The sequence below is a fragment of the Schistocerca americana genome, chromosome X (assembly GCF_021461395.2).
Source record: "Schistocerca americana isolate TAMUIC-IGC-003095 chromosome X, iqSchAmer2.1, whole genome shotgun sequence".
Lineage (NCBI taxonomy): Eukaryota > Metazoa > Arthropoda > Insecta > Orthoptera > Acrididae > Schistocerca > Schistocerca americana.
Genome location: NC_060130.1, coordinates 204902315 through 204925186, shown reverse-complemented (window position 1 = coordinate 204925186; position 22872 = coordinate 204902315). Strand labels below are relative to the sequence as shown.

The following is a 22872-nucleotide window of genomic DNA, read 5'->3' as shown; positions in this document are numbered from 1 at the left end:
CATCGATGTACTGTGGAGACCTCACGCCCCACGTGTTGAGCAATTCGGCGGTACGTCCACCCGGCCTCCCGCATGCCCACTGTGCGCCCTCGCTCAAAGTCCGTCAACTGCACATACGGTTCACGTCCACGCTGTCGCGGCATGCTACCAGTGTTAAAGACTGCGATGGAGCTCCGTATGCCACGGCAAACTGGCTGACACTGACGGCGGCGGTGCACAAATGCTGCGCAGCTAGCGCCATTCGACGGCCAACACCGCGGTTCCTGGTGTGTCCGCTGTGCTGTGCGTGTGATCATTGCTTGTACAGCCCTCTCGCAGTGTCCGGAGCAAGTATGGTGGGTCTGACACACCGGTGTCAATGTGTTCTTTTTTCCATTTGCAGGAGTGTATTTCAAATTATGACATATTGTATCTACAATTTATTGTTGTAGTATCCTCAGACATTTGTAATGAAACTAGTATCTATTAGATGATCATTTATATTTAAAATTTTGCTTGTGTACTTATTTGTCTGTAACTTTCTAATTTGCTTATATGATACAAGAAATATGGAAAGTAACTCAAGAACTGATCAACCTTCTTGTGTGTAAATTAACAGAACAGGAGTTAGTGCATAAATATGAGGATGAGGAAGACTAAAAAGCTGATTTAAATGGTGTTTGCAAAGTTAATCTATAAAGTGTTCATTAAGCCTGGACTGAATTGGATGCAGTTTAATAAATTGAACAATAAACTGTTATTAATTCTGGTACTGTCACATTCCATTATGTGTGCTGTCAGAAAATACTGAGAAAATTTTGTTGAAATAAAGCTATTAAATTAGTTTCTTTTTAGTAGTAAAACGTATCACAGTTATTAATATCCTTAGCAGTGCCTAAGTACCAACACAGTTGTAAAGGGCTCTTATTTGATGATCTCTGTCTACTCAAAATGCCTTTGAGTGGACCACCTTAGCTGTATCCTTTGCCTAGGGTTAGCCTACTTACCACATCCATAAATGAGGAACATCCTACCCAAAATCCTTTCCATTACCCTCAAAGTGGTATTCCACTATCCACTTAATTTACAAAATATCCTAGTCCATCCTTGGACCACACCCACTGCCAACCACTTGCCACATGGCGCATATACCTGTGAAAGGCCAAAGTGCAAGACCTGTCCAGTGCACTCACCCAACACATCCTACTGCAGTCCTGTCATAAGCATATTCTACATCTACATCTACATCTACATAGGTACTCCACAAGCCACCATATGGTGTTTGGTGGAGGGTATCCTGTAGCACAACTTGTCATTTTGCCTCCTGTTCCATTCGCATATAGAGTGAGGGAAAGACAACTGTCTTTACGGTTCTGTATGAGCCCTATTTTCTCATATCTTATCTTCATGGTCCTTATGCATGATGTATGTTGGTGGCAGTAGAATCATTCAGTAGTCAGCTTCAAATGCTGGTTCTCTAAATTTTCTCAATAGTGTTTCTCAAAAAGAAAGTTGCCTTCATTCAGGGATTCCAATTTGAGTTCCTGAAGCATCTCTGTAATACTTACGTGTTGTTCTGACCTACCGGTCACAAATCTAGCAGCCCACCTCTGAATTGTTTTAATCTCTTCCTTCAATCTGCCCTGGTACAGATCCCAAACACTTGAGCAGTACTCAAGAATAGGTCACACCAGCGTCCTAATTACGATCTCCTTTACAGGTGAATCACTCTTTCCTAAAATTCTCCCAATAAACTGAAGTCAACCATTTGCCTCCTTACCACAGTTTTTGCATGATCATTCCACCTATTTCACTTTGCAATGTTAAGCTTAGATATTTAAATAACCTAATCATCCACATTAACTTACACTTTTCCGCATTTAGGGCTATCTGCCATTCATCACACCAGTTGGAACTTTTGTCTAACTTGTCTTGTATCTTAATACAGTCACTCAACTACAACACCTTACCATACACCATGGTGTCATGAGACCACAGATTGCTGTCCAACCTGTCTGCCAAATAATTTATGTATATAGAGAACAACAGCGGTCCTATCACACTTCCCTGGGGCACTTCTGACGATACCCTTGTCTCTGATGAACACTCGCCATTGAGGATAAAATACTGAGTTCTACTGTATATGAAGTTTTTGAGCCACTCACATATCTATGAACTTTTTCCATATGCTCGTATCTTCGTTAACAGCCTGCAATGGGTCGCCGTGTCAAATGTTTTCCAGAAATCTGGAAATATGGTATCTGCCTGTTGCCCTTCATCCATAGTTTCCAGTATGTCATGTGAGAAAACGGCAAGCTGAGTTTCACACAAGCAGAGCTTTCTAAAACCATGCTGATTCTTGGACATAAGCTTCATAGCCTTAATATAGTTTATTATATTTGAACTGAGAATATGTTTAACGATTCTGCAGCAAACAGAAGTTAGGGATATAGGTCTGTAATTTTGCGGGTCTGTTCTTTTACCTTTCGTATATACTAGAGTCACCTGCACTTTTTTCCAGTTGCTTGGGACTTTGTGCTGGGTGAGAGATTCATGATAAATGCAAGCTAGGTAAGGGACCAATGCCGCAGAGTACTCTGTAAAATCGAACTGGGATTCCATCCAGGACTGGTGATTTATTTGTTTTCAAATCTTTCAGCTGTTTCTGTATGCTAGGTATGCTTATTTCTTTGTCATCCATGCAGGAGTCTGTCTGAAGGTCAAATGATGGTATGTTTGCTCAGTTCTCCTTTGTGAACAATTTCTTGAATGTGTAATTTAAAACTTTGGCTTTCATTTTGCTATCTTCAACTGCCTCACCAGCCCGGACAACCAGGGACTGGAGGAGCCTTAGACCTGCTTAGTGATTTTACATACAACCAGAATTTTCTCAGGTCTTCTTCCAGATCTTTTGCTAAGGTGTAACAGAGGTAATTGTTATATGCTTCGTGCATAGATCTTTTCACAGATGCAGGAATCTCTACTAACCTTTGCTTATTGTCATTTGCACATCTCCTTTTGAACCTAGATTGCAACAGCCTCTGCTTCCTCAGCATCCACCGAATTTCATTTTTAAACCATGATGGGTCTTTTCCAGCCTTTATCCACTTACTAGGCACATAACTCTCCAGACCACAATTTACAGTCTGCTTAAACTTTGATCATAATTCCTCTACATCCACTTTACTGGAACCAAGTGATGCCAATTCACTGTCCAAGTGAAATGTTAATAACTGGTTATCTGCTCTATCTAACAGGAACACTCTCCTAGCCTTTTTGACTGATTTATGAACTTTCGTAATCATAGTTGCTATAATAATGCCTTCGTGATCGTCAATCCCCATTTCTCCACTGGCATTGTTGACATGATCTAGCCTATTTTTTAGCTATAAGGTCTAAGATATTTCCATTACATGTAGGCTGCTGAGGTAGCTGCTCAAGAGAATTTTCAGAAAATGTTCAAAAGTGTTTTGCATGACTGTCTGTCTGTATCTCCCACCCGCCGCAATGAATTTTTGGACATCGCTGTCTATACTCAGCAGGCTAAAGTCGCCTCCAATTAGTGTTGCGTGATATGGGTATTTAAGCGCTATTGACCATAGACTTTCTTTGAATGACTCTAGAACTGTCATAGCGGATTCACGTGGCCGGTAAAAACCTACACCTGTTATACGTGGCCAGATGACTTCACTGTCACACTCAACTTCGACCTCAATAGAGACAATATTTTTGTCAGCTGCAATGAACTCTCCCCCCTCCTGTGGGCTCTAATCTGTCTTTCCAATAAATGTTCCATGACTCATTAAATATCTCATATTCTGTCATATCAGAGGCAATCCACCTTGAAAGCAGTAATATCATATACCATCTCTGCTGGTACTTCTGCACAACATTTTATGTTAAAATTGCATTGCACCAGGTTTCTCTTTTGCTGTCATGCCTCAGTACACTAGTGCACATCCCTCACAAAATATCAGACCAAGACAGCTGAGTTGCAGCACCTAGAGATAGTTTTCCAGAAGAATGATTACAATCAGCACCAGACCCAGCATCCTATAAAACCAAAGGAATCAAGGCTACAACATGCAACTGAGAAGGGAAACCTGTTTGTGATGACATGTATCATGTACATTGCTAACACACTGATGAAAATTGGGAGACTGCTCTGGATCGACACACACACACACGCACACACGCACACACACACACACACACACGCACACACGCACACACACACACACACACACAGAGATATAACACCCACTGTGACCCACCAGGGTAGCCAAGAGCGGTAATATGCTGCTTCCTGGATTCGGGTAGGTGCGCCGGCCCTGGATCGAATCCATTTTAGGCAGCTTTCCACATCCCACTAGGTGAATACCGGGCTCGTCCCCACGTTCCGCCTCAGTTACATGACTCGCAGACATTTGAAAACATTTGCACTATTCCATGGCTTACACTAGATGCAGACAGCTGGGGTACACTCAATCCCTCATTCCATCCCGGAGGGAGGGGGGGTGGGGGGGTGAGTTCGGGATGGCGGCAGGAAGGGCATCTGGCCACCCTCTGCAACGAATACTGCAAAATCAATAGCAACACAGCCGGCCCTACGTGACACAGGACAAAGGCTGCAAGAAAGAAAGAAAAGAAATTATGTCACCCACTGTGCAAGACAAAAGCCTTGCTGAGGTCTCCCCTCAGGTGGCTCAGCATTTAGTTTCTGGGTACAGGCTTGGCGACCCCGGGGTCCCTGAGCTGGGGACTGAGAAGCACCACCAGTCTTCAATACCGTAAGCTCTGAGCGTGCTTCAACGACCACCGTAAGGCGTGACGGTGGAATGTTGTACGGTACAGAACCCAGTGATCTTGCTTAACTGCCTGGGTCGCGAGGATGGTATAAACCTCTATAAAACATCCCTCAATCTCAAGGTGTGCTGCGCGCCAAGGAGACGCATGGCTGTTGAGGTAGAACAGTTGCTAGCGGGCGACCTCTGGGGAACCTGCTGCCCTCCGGTTGTATTAGGCTTACCCAGGCAAGCGGGGCTTTCCCTAGCTGCTCGTGGGACCACCATGAAAAGAAATATGAATAGTACTCAAGCACAAGTCTCTAAGAATGGAAAGTTCAATGCTTTAAAGTATGACCCCCAATCGTTCCCTTCCCCGCCCACACCAGGGGAGGAACGGCGATTTAAATTACCTGGTGAGATGTATTCTCCTCGATTTCTGGTTTGCAGCTGAACAGATGGGGACTCATTTCTGACCACAAAGCCTCAGTTTTTTGCGGTAAATTTAGAGGACAAGTTTGGAGAAGTTGAGGGCATGTCTAAAATGAGGTCTGGAGCAGTCCTTATACAAACAGCATCCCCAGCACAGTCACGGGCATTGCTTGCTTGTGACAAGTTTGGTGAAGTTGCAATCTCCATTACGCCTCATAAGAGCCTCAATATGGTTCAGGGAATTATTTTTCATCGTGACCTGTTGCTGCAGTCTGACAATGAGCTCTGTGCAAATCTGGAATGCCACGGTGTCCACTTTGTACGATGTGTCTTCAGGGGACCTAAAGATAGTAGGGTCGCCACTGGCGCCTTCATCTTGGCTTTCGAGGGTGACACCTGCCCGAGAAGATCAAGGTGATGATATATCAATGTTATTTAAGCCTTACGTCACTCCTCCCATGCGCTGGTTTAAGTGCTGGAGGTTTGGGCATATGTCATCGAGATGTGACACCAACCCTACCTTTCAGGATTGTGGACGTGCCTCCCACCCCAACGTCCCGTGTTTGCCGCCCCCTGTTTGTGTCAACTGCGGATGGAAACATTCACCTTGCTCATCAGACTGCGCAGTTTATCAAAAAGAATGGAAGATTATGGAGTATAAGACCTTGGACAGGCTCACTTACACAGAGGCTAAACACAAGTACGATCAACTTTACCCTGTGCACATTTCATCGACATATGCTGCAGCAACTTCGATGTCACCATCCCTGGTGATGAGCCCCCAAACTCAGCTGCTTTTTGTGGGCCCTCCAGCCCAGCTGTCTATTCCTGGCCCCCTGGTAGTTGGGGGAACACCCTCTTCCGTTGCTCCCCTGTTTTCAACATCGGGAGTAACAACCCCTCCTTCTTTGGGGACTTCAGTCCCCACCTCTGCGCTGGAGAAGTGCCTGCCTCCTCCGGCTCCCCTCGTATGGAAGGGATCGCTTGGTGTCCTCCCTTCCATGGTTATTGCCCCTCAAAATGTTAGCCAGTGGCTGAAAAAGCCACCACCTGAGGGCCATAGGGCTTTCAGGTCTTCCTCGGTCCATGAGGCTGGGTCGGAAAAGCCCACCCAGCCTGATAAACCGAAGGACAAATGGGACCCTACCAAAAAGAAGAAAAAGCAAAAGGAGAAGGACATAGAGACAGAAAAGGAGTTCATGACTGCACCTGAAGATGATGTGGAGCATCTAGCATCCACTCAAGAGCTAGATGTTGCTTGACCTGCAGCTCCTATGGAAGTTGATCAGGCTACATCGCAATCAGTGGTGGCGAGCGCTTCTAAGGCATGACCTATCCATGACAGCAGGGATTTGACAGTATGTGCCCCCATTTTCACACTCAATGTTCTCACTAATTAGCTCCACCAACTGTATTTTCCAAACCCTACTGCAGGGCATACGATGTTTAGTGAATCACCGTCTCCCAATGGTTCCAACCAGCACCGGTGCAATGTGCATGAGATCAGCAATCATCAGCACCATTTCTGGCTCCATAAACAGCAGTGCCAAGGTGAAGCCAGTCATGGAACTGGAACAGCCCATCCTTGCACACATTTGTGCTTGCAGTTCAAAAGGCTATCTTGTTCAAGTCACCAGTCATACATCCTGTGTCAATCCAAGTTATCAGATGAATTTGCAATTGCGAATAATGACCACCATCACCTGTAGAATGGAATGCCAATAATGAAAATTTGTCCCAGTCTGGCAGAAATTTTCATTGTTATCATTCCATTCTATAGCTGATGGCAGTCATTATTCCCAATTGCAAATTCATCTGATGAGCTTCGTAATGGCTGTGGTCACTGCAGTGCATCGTCATCAGAATAACACAGGCACTGCAATATCGTATTTATCTGCCGATACCAGGCCTGTGACTTTTCAAGCACAATGTCTGATCTGTACGGGAATACACATAGTGCATGTGTGAGTACAGATTGTAGATGTTTGGTTGACGACATATGGAAGTTTGGGTCTGGCCGTTGGTTGTGCATGGATAGCCAAATGGTAAGGCAACTGTTTGCGATAAGCAGGAAATCCGGGTTCGTGTCCCAGTCCAGCCCAAATTTTTGTTGTCGTCATTCTGTTCTACAGCTGATGGTAGTCATTATTCACAATTGCCAATTCATCTAATGAGTTTTGTAATCGCTGCGGTTGCTGCAGTGCATTGTCATCAGAATAACACAGGTACTGCAACATCGTAGCACTCCAAGTTATTCCCTGCCACACCCACTATAACTATCTGTTCATCTTCAGCTAAACTATTACTTTAGACCTTAATTCCTTTAACATCTGACTGAGCACCAATGTTCTGATTTTGTTAGGTTTTTTTTTTTTTTTTTTTTACTTTCTTGCTATGTTCAGCATTGTGTGTGTGATACTGCTAGTTATGCACCCAATTTTCAGTTACATGTTCTTAATTGAGCTTTCCATTGCAATAATAGGGGTTGTTTTTCCAACTGCAGTAAATATTTGTTATGTTTAACTTGGTGCAATTTTATGTTTGTTACTTTACCACAATTCAAGGGGTTAGGTACTGTATATATTTTACATATTTCAGTTTTAGGTTCTATTTTTATAATCTCCTCCAAATATGCTACATTTTGTATCATATTACTACTGTTATGCATTTTTATGCCAGCTTGTTTACATGATCATTTAGCATTTTCGTATAGCCCAATACTATATACTTTTATTGTTATTGGTTGTTGTTCATGATTTATAGAGATACTCATTTTGTTCTTCAGTTAAAGCAAGACAGCAACATTAACAAATCAAATGTTCTATGATTAAACTAAAGATTATTCATTCATATTTGAGATGTTGGCAATGTGTGTCTTTGAAGTCATTAAATTTGACTATAAATGTTATCAGTCAATGTTTATACACATTTTTTTATTGGCTGTAGTGGTTTCAACTCTTTAGCCATTTTCAGTAGCCCAAGATGCTTCTTGGCTAATGGCTGCGTAAAAACATAGCAAGAGTGAGCAATCTTCAAGATTCCTATCAGAGGGCTCCAACATCTAGTAGGAGCCTTCAGAATGTGGTCAATCTTACTGCATTTTGATGCAGCCGTCAGCTAAGAGGCATTATGGGCTACTGAAAATGATTAAATTGTTGAAACCTATTCACACAGTAAACAGCGTTTGTGTTTGCATTGACTGATAATGCTTATAGTTAAAGTTTATTCAGTCTCCTTTTTCTCCTCAGAGTATAGCATTTTTTAAGGCCACATCACTGTCAAGATGCTTAATATATACTGTATGTAATAGTAGCCTATTACATCTTATTTCTTGTAATTAGATGCACCATTCCCATCATTAGCCTCTTCCTTAAATTACAACAAAAATTTATGTCAAATAGGCTGAAATATATCTCATTTTCAAATTCATTTACTGTAAGCATTTTTACTTCCAAAAGACAATTAAGAATGATATGAATCTTAGTTGCACATTACATGTAGAAACAAATAAAGAAACATCATATGAAAAGTACTATCATATGAAAGCTGAAGCATAACTTCCTGATACATTAAAAGTATGCCTGTTTTGAGAATACTTTATTTTCTTACACAGTGACACACAAGGTCAATTACTGTGCCTGACCAGGACTCAAAGCTTTGCCTTTCATGGCCAACACTGTTCCAACCTGAGCCATTCAAATATTTGCCATTACTCAGCTCAAAGTTTCATTCAGTTAATATTTTTATTTAGCTTGTTCAGTTGTATGCAGTATAATAAACTAGTTATTATAGTACTGCCCATAAATGGTTTGGATTGGATTGTTTGGGGGAAGAGACCAAACAGCGAGGTCATCGGTCTCATCGGATAGGGAAGGACAGGGAAGGAAGTCGGCCGTGCCCTTTCAAAGGAACCATCCCGGCATTTGCCTGGAGCGATTTAGGGAAATCACGGAAGACCTAAATCAGGATGGCCGGATGTGGGATTGAACCGTCGTCCACCCGAATGTGAGTCCAGTGTGCTAACCACTGCGCCACCTCACTCGGTACCCATAAATGGTTCAAATGGCTCTAAGCACTATGGGACTTAGCCCATAAATGGTAAATATTTTTGGAAAACAAGTTCCTTATCATGTCACATAGCTGTGGAGTAAAAGACTGGGTCCAAAAACAACCCTCTGGCTATTACTTAGCTATATTCTGTCATCTCCTTTTTCCCAAGAGTTTAATTAGCAAGGTATGTGGAAAGGTGTTGTGGAGTTCACAAGAGTAGGATGTAGGAAATTACTGAAGTTTTTGGTTGGGATGTAAGATGTGCTCAGGTGGATTAGTGCTGTCCATGAAAGGTGAACGGCCAGGTTTAAGTTTTAATGTATCAGGAGTTTGACTACATAATGTACTCTGAGCAGAGTGAAAGACTGTTTCTAACAACTTGTATTAATTACAGTCATACTCTGTGGAAGCTAAGAATGTTTATGAATACTTATACTTGTATAAATTATCTTCTGAGTTATTAGAGCAATTGAAAATATCTACTTAAATTTTGATGATTTGCTTTATACCTGAGTCCACAGTTGGTAAGAATTTTTAAATGATTCCCACCCGTAACTGTCAGTATTTGGCTTTTGGTTTTAAAATGAAACAAAAATCGATGATTGCAGAAGGGGTGGAATCACTTAAACAAAACCAAACTTTAATTTTCCATTTATGAAGTTCATTACTAAGAAACATGTGCTGTTATTTCAATTAGGCTTTTCATCCTAACATCTGTAATGAAGATGGGTTAGTCCAAGTAACATTCAACAGATTTCATAGTCAATAAAGCAGAAAATATAATTTATGCATTATTTCACAGGTTGAGTGTATTTTTTCTTAAATTTATTGTATTGATGCTCATTACAATAGGCAAATATTAATCACTTCTCATTTCAAACTTTCATCTCATATCTAATTTTAAACATTCCAGTTGCTCCTTCTGCTCCACTATTGCAAGTCTCTGGTACTAGCACCTCATGGATTCAACTGAAGTGGAATCCAGTGAAAAATGGCGGTAGTGCTGTGAGAGGATACTTGCTTAATTTTCGAAAAGAAGGAGGTGGTGAATGGGAAGAAAGACTCCTACCAAGAGATGCAACATTGTACCAACTGCAAGGCCTCACTTGTGGAACTGAGTATCATCTGCAGTTGTTTGCATTCAACTCCATTGGAAGTGGTGCTCCAAGTGAACTTTTAGTTGTTAGAACAAATGGGTCCCGTCCAGTGAAACCAAACTTCTCTGAATTTATCTCTGTGAATATCACAACAGTTATATTAAACTTCAAATCCTGGAGGGATAATGGATGTCCAATTATTTCATTTGGAGTTGAATACAGGGAGAGCTCACAGCAGGACTGGATAACTGGTAGGTACCAACAATAGTTTTCCATTACAAAAGATTGTTTCACAAGTAATCAAACCTGAAGCATATCATAGTCAGACTTGGTGACTGCACTGACATCTTTACAGGGAGATGTTGGCTTGGTGATAATGTGCAACAATTCACTGCCAACACCTGGTGAGCATTTTTGAAACCTGAATTGCCTTTTTCCACAAATTATTATGTAATGTAAATTAAAATTGCCTAACATTTGCTAACCTATATGTTGAGGTGATTTGGAAGAATAATGTTGTAGGGGAAATTGTAGCATTTACTTGATGACACAGTTTTAAAGTGTGTCTTTTGAATCTTCATGATACTGTTATCATTTGCAAGCTGACTTATTACGTACTAAGCTTCACAGTCATATAATGTTGACATGTGAGTGACCTTCTAGTTTCAACGGAAAATTTAATCAATTTACTTATGGTACAGTAATTACAGCCAAGATTATGTCATACAGAATTCTTCACATAAGACTACAATATTTTATACTTCTTTAACACTGCAATCTCATAGCCTGTAAAGTAGAAGCAAATCTAGTGTGGCACACTGCATAAGAAAACAATAGGAACACAATTGGGTGACCAGTGAAATCCATGATAAATATAAATGTAAGACTAATTTAAATGTTAAAGTGTATGTAGCTCATTTAGATCTTGCTAGTGTCCTATCACCCTTACAAAAAAAAAATCACATTTTCTCAGCAACTGGTAAATTTATAAGCTACATGGTTTCAAACATTCGACTAAGACATAAAAATAAGATACATAGGCTCATACAAGAAAAAGATGTAAATACACTCAATGAAAATAAGTATCACAGACAGAGTAACTTCAAATCCTTCCAGAAGGTTGAAAATCTGACCAACATTGGATTCACTCCCTCAGAAATAAGCACACTAAACAAAGGCCTGAAATTTAACATACAATCACACCTTGGAAACAGTATGATTAAAAATATTATTGCAAAACACTAAAGTAGCACTTGATATGACCCAGTGGTCACCTTATATGTCAGTCATAGGCTATCTGAAAATACTTAATTGAATGCTAAATCTAGATGCACCTTATTATTTTAGAATGGCAAAAATGAACAGATAGCTTCAGTTGTATTGTTACATCTAGTGCAGCTATAATTATGAAAGTGCTGCAGCTAATGTAATTAATGCATAAATTAGAAATACTGAAGAACTCTGTATAACAGTATATAAAAGTTGTTTTCCTTACAAAGAGATGAAAGTTGATAAATGTGCTACTGAAACTTAATATTACGAGTGTGAATCAAGTATAAATGGGGTTTTATTTTTAAAAAATCATTTATTGAAAAACAAAAGGCAGTTATAATATATTTTTCCACATAGTTTCCTGCTTTAGAAATACATTTTTCCCAGTGAGAAGGAAAGTTTTTCATTGCAGCTTTGTAAAATGAAGCTGGTTGCATCAAGAGTCAATTGCCCACAAATTCCTCCACACCTTCGTCATCTTCAAATGATGCCCTCCTACAGCTTCTTTAAATTATCCAAACAAATGGAAATTGTTGCTTTGATATGATGAGCATTACAAATGAAGCTGTTGGAAGTATGTAATGACCGGCTCTTCCCAGTTCTAACAGCTTCATCCAACAATACTAGAAGTGTAGGACCAGTCCTAGCAACTGTTGATGCTCAGGAAAAAAATCCTGTTTATGTTTGATTCACCCTCATAAACAATGAATCTTCAAATGAGTATCAAGTTTCTTCATAGTTTTGTGAGAAAAAGAAGATGCAAGAACCTGTGGATTGTGGAAGGAAGTGGCACATTACATAGAATCACAGTCAAGGAAGTTTACATTGTGCCAGAGAGGTAGGAATTGATATAAAAAAAGAAAGGAGGCTATTTGAAGTATGCTGAATCCTTAAGTATTAATTTTTAAAGACTGTTAAATATCAATAAAACAATAAATTAGTGTGAGGAAGTGGATAGAGGCAGAGATATGATGTGCATTATAACACCTTGGTATAAATGATGATTTTAAGGTAGTAAAATCAACCCAATACTAACAGTAGTCTCAATCTCAGACAAACTAGATAGAGGAAAAAAGTAAGACTGCAATAAAAATTAAGAGATCAAGGAAAACTGAGAAGATAAGAAGGAAATGTGGTAACTGAAAGATATACAAGTGAATATTGTGATATTAAAGAATAAAAATATAAGGTTAAAACTTTTTGAGGTAAACTATATGAAACCACAGTAAAGGACTAAACACAGAATTTAACTGAATGAGATTTTCACTCTGCAGCGGAGTGTGCGCTGATATGAAAGTTCCTGGCAGATTAAAACTGTGTGCCAGACCGAGACTCGAACTCGGGACCTTTGCCTTTCGCGGGCAAGTGCTCTACCAACTGAGCTACCCAAACACGACTCACGCCCTGTCCTCACAGCTTCACTTCTGCCAGTACCTCGTCTCCTACCTTCCAAACTTAACAGAAGCTCTCCTGCAAACCTTGCAGAACTAGCACTCCTGAAAGAAAGGATATTTCAGAGACATGGCTTAGCCACAGCCTGGGGGATGTTTCCAGAATGAGATTTTCATTCTGCAGTGGAGTGTGCGCTGATATGAAACTCGGTCCGGCACACAGCTTTAATCTGCCAGGAAGTTTCATATCAGTGCACACACCGCTGCAGAGTGAAGATCTCATTCTGGAAACACCCCCCAGGCTGTGGCTAAGTCATGTCTCCGCAATATCCTTTCTTTCAGGAGTGATAGTTGTGCAAGGTTCGCAGGGGAGCTTCTGTTAAGTTTGGAAGTTAGGAGACGAGATACTGGCAGAAGTGAAGCTGTGAGGATGGGGCATGAGTCGTGCTTGGGTAGCTCAGTTGGCAGAGCACTTGCCCGTGAAAGGCAAAGGTCCCGAGTTCGAGTCTCAGTCCGGCACACAGTTTTAATCTGCCAGGAAGTTTCACAGAATTTAACTGGTAGTCTTAAAATAAAAATAAAAAAATAAAAAATAAAAAAAATTCCTGGCCAAGAAAAATGTTTCAAAAATCAACTAAATCATAAGTAAGAATTTAAATAATGTCAAGGAGGAACAATAAAGGCAAACAAGTTAAAAAGAGAGTAAATGAGAAGGATAGGAAAAATGATGATGCTGCAGTGACAAACGACCAAGATGTGCAAGATCAGCACAGTTCATCATGGCCAAATAACTGGTAATCTGTGCATAGCACAGTCTGTCTCCAAGGTAATGTAGGCACTGGGCTTTCCACTTACCACTATGTCAAAGATGTACCATGAGTACTTCAATTTGGCAGTACCATACTCAACAGTCATGGGCAACATATTGATGTTAGCACACTGGACTCGCATTCGGGAGGACGACGGTTCAATCCCGTCTCCGGCCATCCTGATTTAGGTTTTCCGTGATTTCCCTAAATCGTTTCAGGCAAATGCCGGGATGGTTCCTTTGAAAGAGCACGGCCGATTTCCTTCCCCATCCTTCCCTAACCCGAGCTTGTGCTCCGTCTCTAATGACCTCGTTGTCGACAGGACGTTAAACACCACTAACCTAACCTAACATATTGATGACAAGGGTTCTTGTAGATTGTCCTAGATTACAAATGTAAATATATGGATCACACTACAGCGTATCACTCACCATTTCAGTGCCGTACAACAACTAATAATCAATCATACCGTTTGGAACTACCACCACACCATGGGATACAGATGCCACTGCCTCACATGTATAGCTCTGATCACCATAAATCACTGGGTACAGAGAATATCACAGATGTAGGAACACCATCATTGAATGCTCGAAGGTTGAAGAAAGGGTGCCTGGACTGATGAGTCACACTATATGCCGGCATACACCAACAGAAGCATATGAAACCAGCTGAGGGGATGCCTCCTGCTTGTCAACAGGACAATGTTCAGGCATGTGGAGGAAATATTCTGTTGTAATGAATGTTCACCCAGGATGAAATAGCATCTTTAATATGGATGTCAGTGTCTTTTATCATTGAAGTATAGAGGAACCAACTGTCTCCTCATGAGCAACTTCCTACAGCATCCTGCAGGCCAGCTGTTTCTCCCATCACACTTTAATTGTGTCAGAATGGTTTACGGAACAGGTCATGTGCATGAGGGTGTGTGTATGATCCTACCAGGTCAACTGAGCTCAGTCCTGTTTAGCGTATTTTGGATGCCATCAAGAGTAGAAAGAGGTGCTGCACATTACAAGGTAACTGTCTATAAGTTAGTTGCTCAGGAATGTGTGTAGCTATGGGGATCCAGAATACTGAATTGCTCATGAATGTGTGCAACTATGGGGCTCCAGAACACTGAAATCTTTGGAAACAACCTAAATGACACAGGCACTGCAAGAAATGCTTAGGTCAGTCATAGTACTTTATTCACAGATTTGTGAAATAGGGTACATTGTGCTATATATATCATTGAAAGCTAATTGTAAGTGCTTATATAAAGTGCCAATATAAAAAGTAACTTCAGTTAGGCTATGAATTAAATACTGGAATAGTTAAAGCTAATTTATTAGAAAAATTTTAAAACTACATCTTTGTATTACTCCTCTGCTTAATCACCATTCAAATTTAACCATTCATCATATACCTTCTAGTTGACAAATTCCCTATGCATAATTAACTTGAGATTGTAGTCAGTCCATGATACCATCTTGTATTTGTTCATTGGACTCAAAACATTAGGAGCAAAACTACTTTTTCATGCACATGAAAAGGTGGACATGACAAAACTTGGAACCAAAAGTAGGCAATAGAGCATATGTTCAAAAATGTTTCGTTTGAATTGATGCAACAATTCATGTGTTTTTCAGGCATTTTGTAGGCACACTGATCTTCTGCATGGATCAGTGTAGCAACTGTTGTATCCTCTCACTGCTTTCCATGTTACATGAACTGTAAGGTTTCTTTCCAAACAGTCTTCGCATCATTGGCATTCTGTTCCAGGGAGCTAATCATGTAAATCAGGATGTTGCAAGTAGAATCAAATATGCCATTTCCATAGAGAACATATACAAGCACTGTTTACCCCAGTACCTTCTGTAGTCAGTAATATTTGCAAAATAATGTGGACCTGTAGAACTGGACACAAAGAGCAGAGAATACAGTACCTGAACAAAAGTATTTGGACACCCCTGTGTAATGCAAAACTGAATTATAGATGTTATAAGAGGTGGACTCACCAGTACAAAAGGAGGTGGTGTGTAATGTGTTGCCAGTAGGGAAGGGTGGTGCGTAATGTGTTGTCAGTAGGGAAGCAGTAACAACAGAATGGTTCACTCAGGAGAGCTCAGTGACTTTGAACGTGGACTAGCTGTTGGATGTGACCAGAGCAAAAAATCCATCAGGGACATTTCAGCCCTTCTAAAACTTCTCAAGTTGACTCTTGGTGATATGACTGTGAAGTAGAAATTCGAAGAAACAACCACAGGTCAACCAAGACCTGGTAGATGCAACATACTGGTCAGGGACTGTCAAGCATTGTGGAAGGTAATTGTAAAAAATCGCACAAAATCAGTAGAAGGAATCACTCTCGTGAGTCCCAAAGTGCTACCACCAGCCCATGTAACATAATGACTGTGCATAGAGAGTTAAAAAGAATGGCGTACAATGGTGAAGCAGCCTATTATAAGCCACACATTTCTGTAGATAATGCTAAGCAATGCTTGAAGTTATGTAAAGAGCATCATACTATGATAAAAATAATAATAATAAAGATTTTATTGTCTTTAGGCCATTACAGCAATTGACAACGTCAAATGAAGTTACAATTTATAATACAGTGTGATAAGGTATTGACTACTGAAATACTTTAACTTATATTACAATAAATGTACAGTGGCTCATCTGTTGGATTACTGCATTTTACAGTTGAAGAATTCATTGATATCATAGAACGGGTGGGCAATAAACCATTCATGCAGTCTTTCTTTGAATGTATGTTCAGAAAGATCCTGTATAGCATGTGGAAGCTTATTAAGTAGTTTGTGCCCTGTGACTTCATAGCTATTTATTGATTTTGATAATCTGTGGTAAGGCGTGTAGATGTGTTTGATGCTTCTTGTGTTGTAACAATGTACATTTTCTCTACGTTTCGCATCTTGTAGGTTCTTCTTCATAAAGATTAAGACATTGTATATATAGAGGTTTATTACTGTCATAATTTTTTGTTTAGGAAATAAGGGTTTGCAGTGAGCCTTATGTCAAGAATTTGTAATTATCCTAATGGTTTTCTTCTGCAATAATAGGATGTCATGTATATGACTACAGTTACCCCACAAGATAATGCCATAGGATATTATACTTTGGAAAAATGCAAAATAAGATCATCTGATGTATGTTTCAGGTACACAATTTCTGAGTTGTCTTAATAAATAAATTACTCTACATAGCTTACTACTAATATACACTCCTGGAAATTGAAATAAGAACACCGTGAATTCATTGTCCCAGGAAGGGGAAACTTTATTGACACATTCCTGGGGTCAGATACATCACATGATCACACTGACAGAACCACAGGCACATAGACACAGGCAACAGAGCATGCACAATGTCGGCACTAGTACAGTGTATATCCACCTTTCGCAGCAATGCAGGCTGCTATTCTCCCATGGAGACGATCGTAGAGATGCTGGATGTAGTCCTGTGGAACGGCTTGCCATGCCATTTCCACCTGGCGCCTCAGTTGGACCAGCGTTCGTGCTGGACGTGCAGACCGCGTGAGACGACGCTTCATCCAGTCCCAAACATGCTCAATGGGGAACAGATCCGGAGATCTTGCTGGCCAGGGTAGTTGACTTACACCTTCTAGAGCACGTTGGGTGGCACGGGATACATGCGGACGTGCATTGTCCTGTTGGAACAGCAAGTTCCCTTGCCGGTCTAGGAATGGTAGAACGATGGGTTCGATGACGGTTTGGATGTACCGTGCACTATTCAGTGTCCCCTCGACGATCACCAGTGGTGTACGGCCAGTGTAGGAGATCGCTCCCCACACCATGATGCCGGGTGTTGGCCCTGTGTGCCTCGGTCGTATGCAGTCCTGATTGTGGCGCTCACCTGCACGGCGCCAAACACGCATACGACCATCATTGGCACCAAGGCAGAAGCGACTCTCATCGCTGAAGACGACACGTCTCCATTCGTCCCACCATTCACGCCTGTCGCGACACCACTGGAGGCGGGCTGCACGATGTTGGGGCGTGAGCGGAAGACGGCCTAACGGTGTGCGGGACCGTAGCCCAGCTTCATGGAGACGGTTGCGAATGGTCCTCGCCGATACCCCAGGAGCAACAGTGTCCCTAATTTGCTGGGAAGTGGCGGTGCGGTCCCCTACGGCACTGCGTAGGATCCTATGGTCTTGGCGTGCATCCGTGCATCGCTGCGGTCCGGTCCCAGGTCGACGGGCACGTGCATCTTCCGCCGACCACTGGTGACAACATCGATGTACTGTGGAGACCTCACGCCCCACGTGTTGAGCAATTCGGCGGTACGTCCACCCGGCCTCCCGCATGCCCACTATACGCCCTCGCACAAAGTCCGTCAACTGCACATACGGTTCACGTCCACGCTGTCGCAGCATGCTACCAGTGTTAAAGACTGCGATGGAGCTCCGTATGCCACGGCAAACTGGCTGACACTGACGGCGGCGGTGCACAAATGCTGCGCAGCTAGCGCCATTCGACGGCCAACACCGCGGTTCCTGGTGTGTCCGCTGTGCCGTGCGTGTGATCATTGCTTGTACAGCCCTCTCGCAGTGTCCGGAGCAAGTATGGTGGGTCTGACACACCGGTGTCAATGTGTTCTTTTTTCCATTTCCAGGAGTGTAGTTTACATGTTGGCCCCAGGATAACTTTTCGTCTAAATAAACTCCCAGGAATTTAACAGAACTAGGGTCATCAGATAGTGGCTTGTCTCTTAGAGTGAAGATTATCTGCTGAGTTTTATTTTCATTTAGCAGGAAACCATTTGCTCTGAACCAATATGCTGCGTGAGTGAGTGTATTTTCAGCACAGGTTTTAAGATCATTAAGATTGTTACTGCTATGAAGAAAAGTCGTATCATCTGCATACAATACAGTGGTGGATCTAATAAACGAGGGGAGGTCATTGATCATTATCAGAAACAGGAAGGGGCCCAATACAGATCCCTATTGCATTTAAGAAAACACTAAATGTGGATTGATATGAACATATTTTATGGCTTTGTGTACTGCATACTGTAGTGGTACAGTTTCGGATAATGATGGTTTCTATCAGTATGACAATGCATTCTCTGATAATGTGGCATCTGTAAGATAATGGCTTGTAGATGATAATATTTCTGAAATGGCCTGGCCTACCCAGAGTCCCATCCTGAACTCAGTGGAATACTTTTGGGATGCATTAGAATGTCGACCTCGCCCCAGTCCTTATTGTCCAACATCACTAGCTTCCTGGTTTTAGCTCTTGAGGAAGAATATGCCACCATTCCTCCAGAGACATCCAGACACCTCAATGAAAGTGTTCCCTGCAAATATGAAGCCATCATACAGCCTAAGGGTGGACACATACTGTATAAATGTCCACCAATAGAGTTGGGATACTTTCAATCAGATAATGCACCTACATTAAATTGAAACAAGGTTCTACCACACAATACTCTATAAATAAAAGTCACAGTCTGCTTCTGTGCATGTTTAGAGATGTTCATATTTGCATTGTAGCCAAGAGCTTGAGATCATACTGTCAGGTTTGCCATAGTTGTTAATCGTTAGCTTCAAGATAAAGCACAGTGGAAAATAAAATTTATGAGTAGTACTGCAGTCAATCATTCCTGAAGGAAATGGTTTTGATGTGTGGAGTTCTTCAACATATTCTTTGGAAATCAGTACTAACAACTTAGCTGCATAGCTCTTCAGTATCTTGCTATGTACCCACATGCCAACCAAACCAGAAAACAAGAAATAAGTGCTTTAAGATCTGGATGCACATTGCATGGTCCAAAAATTCCATTCTGCTGTGAAGACAATGTTTTCTTAAGTGTACTAGAAGTGTTCCTCAACTCTTAAAAATCTCTCTAGGGATGGTTGGTAGAATAGCAGCTGCTTACATTTGTAGAGGCACTTTTAAACAATCTTACAAGATTTAGACCCAAAAACCAGTTATTTCATTATGGAATTTCTCACTCATATTCATTAGACATTGCTACTGGTAAATTTAGCTGGAGAGCTCTTCAGTATCTTCCTTTGCACCTCATTTTGTTTCACATACTATAACTTTCCCTTGCTTACATAACTGATGACAGCTAAAAGGATGACAGTTTTCACTGTTTGTATGGAATTAACAATGTACACGATTGTCAGAAGAAGCTTGGAACAATGCTTTCATGAGTTGTTTTGAAGTATAATGAGATGCACTGCCTATAGTCAAAAAGTACGGTAAATGAGATAACTAGCTGCACATTGTAACGAACTAGACATTTAACTGTAATCACCTTTTTCTTCATTTAAACTTAAAATTGAATTAATTACTCCAGAACAATGAAAAATTAAAGAGAACTTGACTGCAGCATAGATGAAAAAGGGAAAAAATTTTACATCAGATTCCTCAGGATGTGATAGACATTGTTGTTGTGGTCTTCAGTCCAAAGACTGATTTGATGCAGCTCTCCATGCTTCTCTATCCTGTGCAAGCCTCTTCATCTCCCAGTACCTACTGCAACCTACATCTTTCTGAATCTGTTTAGCATATTCATCTCTTGGTCTCCCTCTTCGATTTTTACCCTCCATGCTGCCCTCCAATACTAAATTGGTGGTCCCTTGATGCCTCAGAATATGTCCTACCAAACGATCTCTTCTTCAAGTCAAGTTGTGCTACAAATTTCTCTTCTCCCCAATTCTATTCAATACCTCCTCATTAGTTATGTGATCTACCCATCTAATCTTCAGCATTCTTCTGTAGCAGCACATTTCGAAAGCTTCTATTCTCGTTTTGTCTAAACTATTTATTGTCCACGTTTCACTTCCATATATGGATACACTCAATACAAATACTTTAAGAAAAGACTTCTTGACACTTAAATCTATACTCAATGTTAACAAATTTCTCTTCTTCAGAAACACTTTCCTTGCCATTGCCAATCTACATTTTATATCCTCTCTACTTCAACCATTATCAGTTATTTTGCTCCCCAAATAGCAAAACTCATTTACTACTTTAAGCGTCTCATTTCCTAATCTAATTCCCGCAGCATCACCCGATTTAATTCGACTACATTCCATTATCCACATTTTGCTTTTGTTGATGTTCATCTTATATCCTCCTTTCAAGACAATGTCCATTCTGTTCAGCTGCTCTTCCAGGTCCTTTGCTGTCTCTGACAGAATTACAATGTCATCGGTGAACCTCAAGGTTTTAATTTCTTCTCCATGGATTTTAATTCCTACTCCGAATTTTTCTTTTGTTTCCTTTACTGCTTGCTCAAGGTTAGGTACAGTGGTCTGGAAAAAATGTACTGCATAAAGCATTTAGGACAAGAATGGCTTCATATCCACCATGGGCTTCAGGCAGTCGTTGCCTTGAAGGAATCATTGTTTAAAAGTTTGCAACTACGGATAGCACAGGGGACTGTATGTGAATGTTCCTACATCTTTGAAGTAACATTTAATCAATTTTACAGAACATGATAGACATATGCATGAGTTTATTGGAAAGCTGAAAAATGAACAATTGTTAGGAAAGAGATTACGCAATTGAAAAGCTATCAAAGTTGTGTTATTAATGCATTATCTTTACTCTGTGTTAAATGGTGGTGGTTAGTGTTTAACGTCCCGTCGACAACGAGGTCATTAGAGACGGAGCGCAAGCTCGGGTTAGGGAAGGATTGGGAAGGAAATCGGCCGTGCCCTTTCAAAGGAACCATCTCGGCATTTGCCTGAAACGATTTAGGGAAATCACGGAAAACCTAAATCAGGATGGCCGGAGACGGGATTGAACCGTCGCCCTCCCGAATGCGAGTCCAGTGTGCTAACCACTGCGCCACCTCGCTCGGTATCTGTGTTAAATGCAACAATACTAATATCATGAAAAAATGCAAAAGTTGTATGGAGGAACAAATACATTATAATTAATTTTGCTAGTGGGGTGTTACTATGTGTAGTTTTCAATACATGCTTTTATTCTCTGCTGAGAGTCCTTTAGAGGAACAAGAAGTTAGGTACAGTGGTCTGGAAAAAATGTACTGCATAAACCATTTAGGACAATGATGGCCTCATATCCACCATGGGCTTCAGGCAGTAATTGCCTTAAAGGAATCATTGTTTAAAAGTTTGCAACTACAGATAGCACAGGGGACTGTATGTGAATGTTCCTACATCTTTGAAGTAACATTTTCTCAATTTTACAGAACATGAATACAGCTCAGGAAATGTGTTTGCAGACAATATTAATGGGATAATTGAGGGATACAAAGGCACAGGTAAAGTTAATGAATTATAGTCAGCTTGTTATAAATTAAACATATCGCATGGAAGAGAGTATTTGCTGAGGAAAGGATGGCCACTACAGCAACATAAGTAAGTTTTTGCTTTCCACATTTTCTACATACAAAGGTTGGAAGTTGGCCAAGTACATTCTAAGTCAAACTATCAATAGTTGTCTGTGTTCTAATTAGGTGTAAGCACAACATGACCAACAGACTGAATGCAACTTTATTCCATGGTAGCATTAACAACTTGAACACAGTATTTAAATAACATTCAGCAGGAACCAATTATGTACACATAGAAAACTGAGGCCGAACAGCTGCTTTAAATAGACTGGCTCCCACAGTGGGCTCTGATAGTGATATATCACGCAAGTCTGAGGCACCATCTGCGGATGACATAGCATTGCCACACGTGTGGCCTTTCGAAAGTATGTGCATGCGTCACTACAATCTGAGACTGTAAAATGACCCACATGACTTCCACTTTTTTACAGTGGCCTGATTAACTGGAGTAAACTGTGGCATTCAGTTTCACCATGAGATTATATAATAAGTCTCCCGTTAGTGAACTTAACAGATAATGAGATACTCTGAACAGTACAGGCCTTTCTTCGAGTCTCCTCATGAAAAAATTAGTAGAAAAGCTTCTTGATTGACCATTCAAAATAGTCTCACGTTTGTATCTTGATATGCTTGTACTTATGTCTCCTAGAAAGTAAATTATTTTTTCATAGCATGGTACAGCTTAAGGTGTGGGAAAACTTGGTTATGA

The 22872-nt window shown here is 40.9% G+C and overlaps 1 protein-coding gene across 1 annotated transcript in view; it reads left to right on the top strand.

The window, feature by feature from the left end:
- The window catches only part of LOC124555920 (Down syndrome cell adhesion molecule-like protein Dscam2), a 397942-nt gene that overhangs the window by 313372 nt on the left and 61698 nt on the right, over positions 1 to 22872 (top strand). The window contains exon 19 of the mRNA XM_047129975.1: positions 10159 to 10593. Within this exon, the coding sequence (XP_046985931.1) occupies positions 10159 to 10593 (435 nt within the window). The remainder of the gene's footprint in view (positions 1 to 10158; positions 10594 to 22872) is intronic.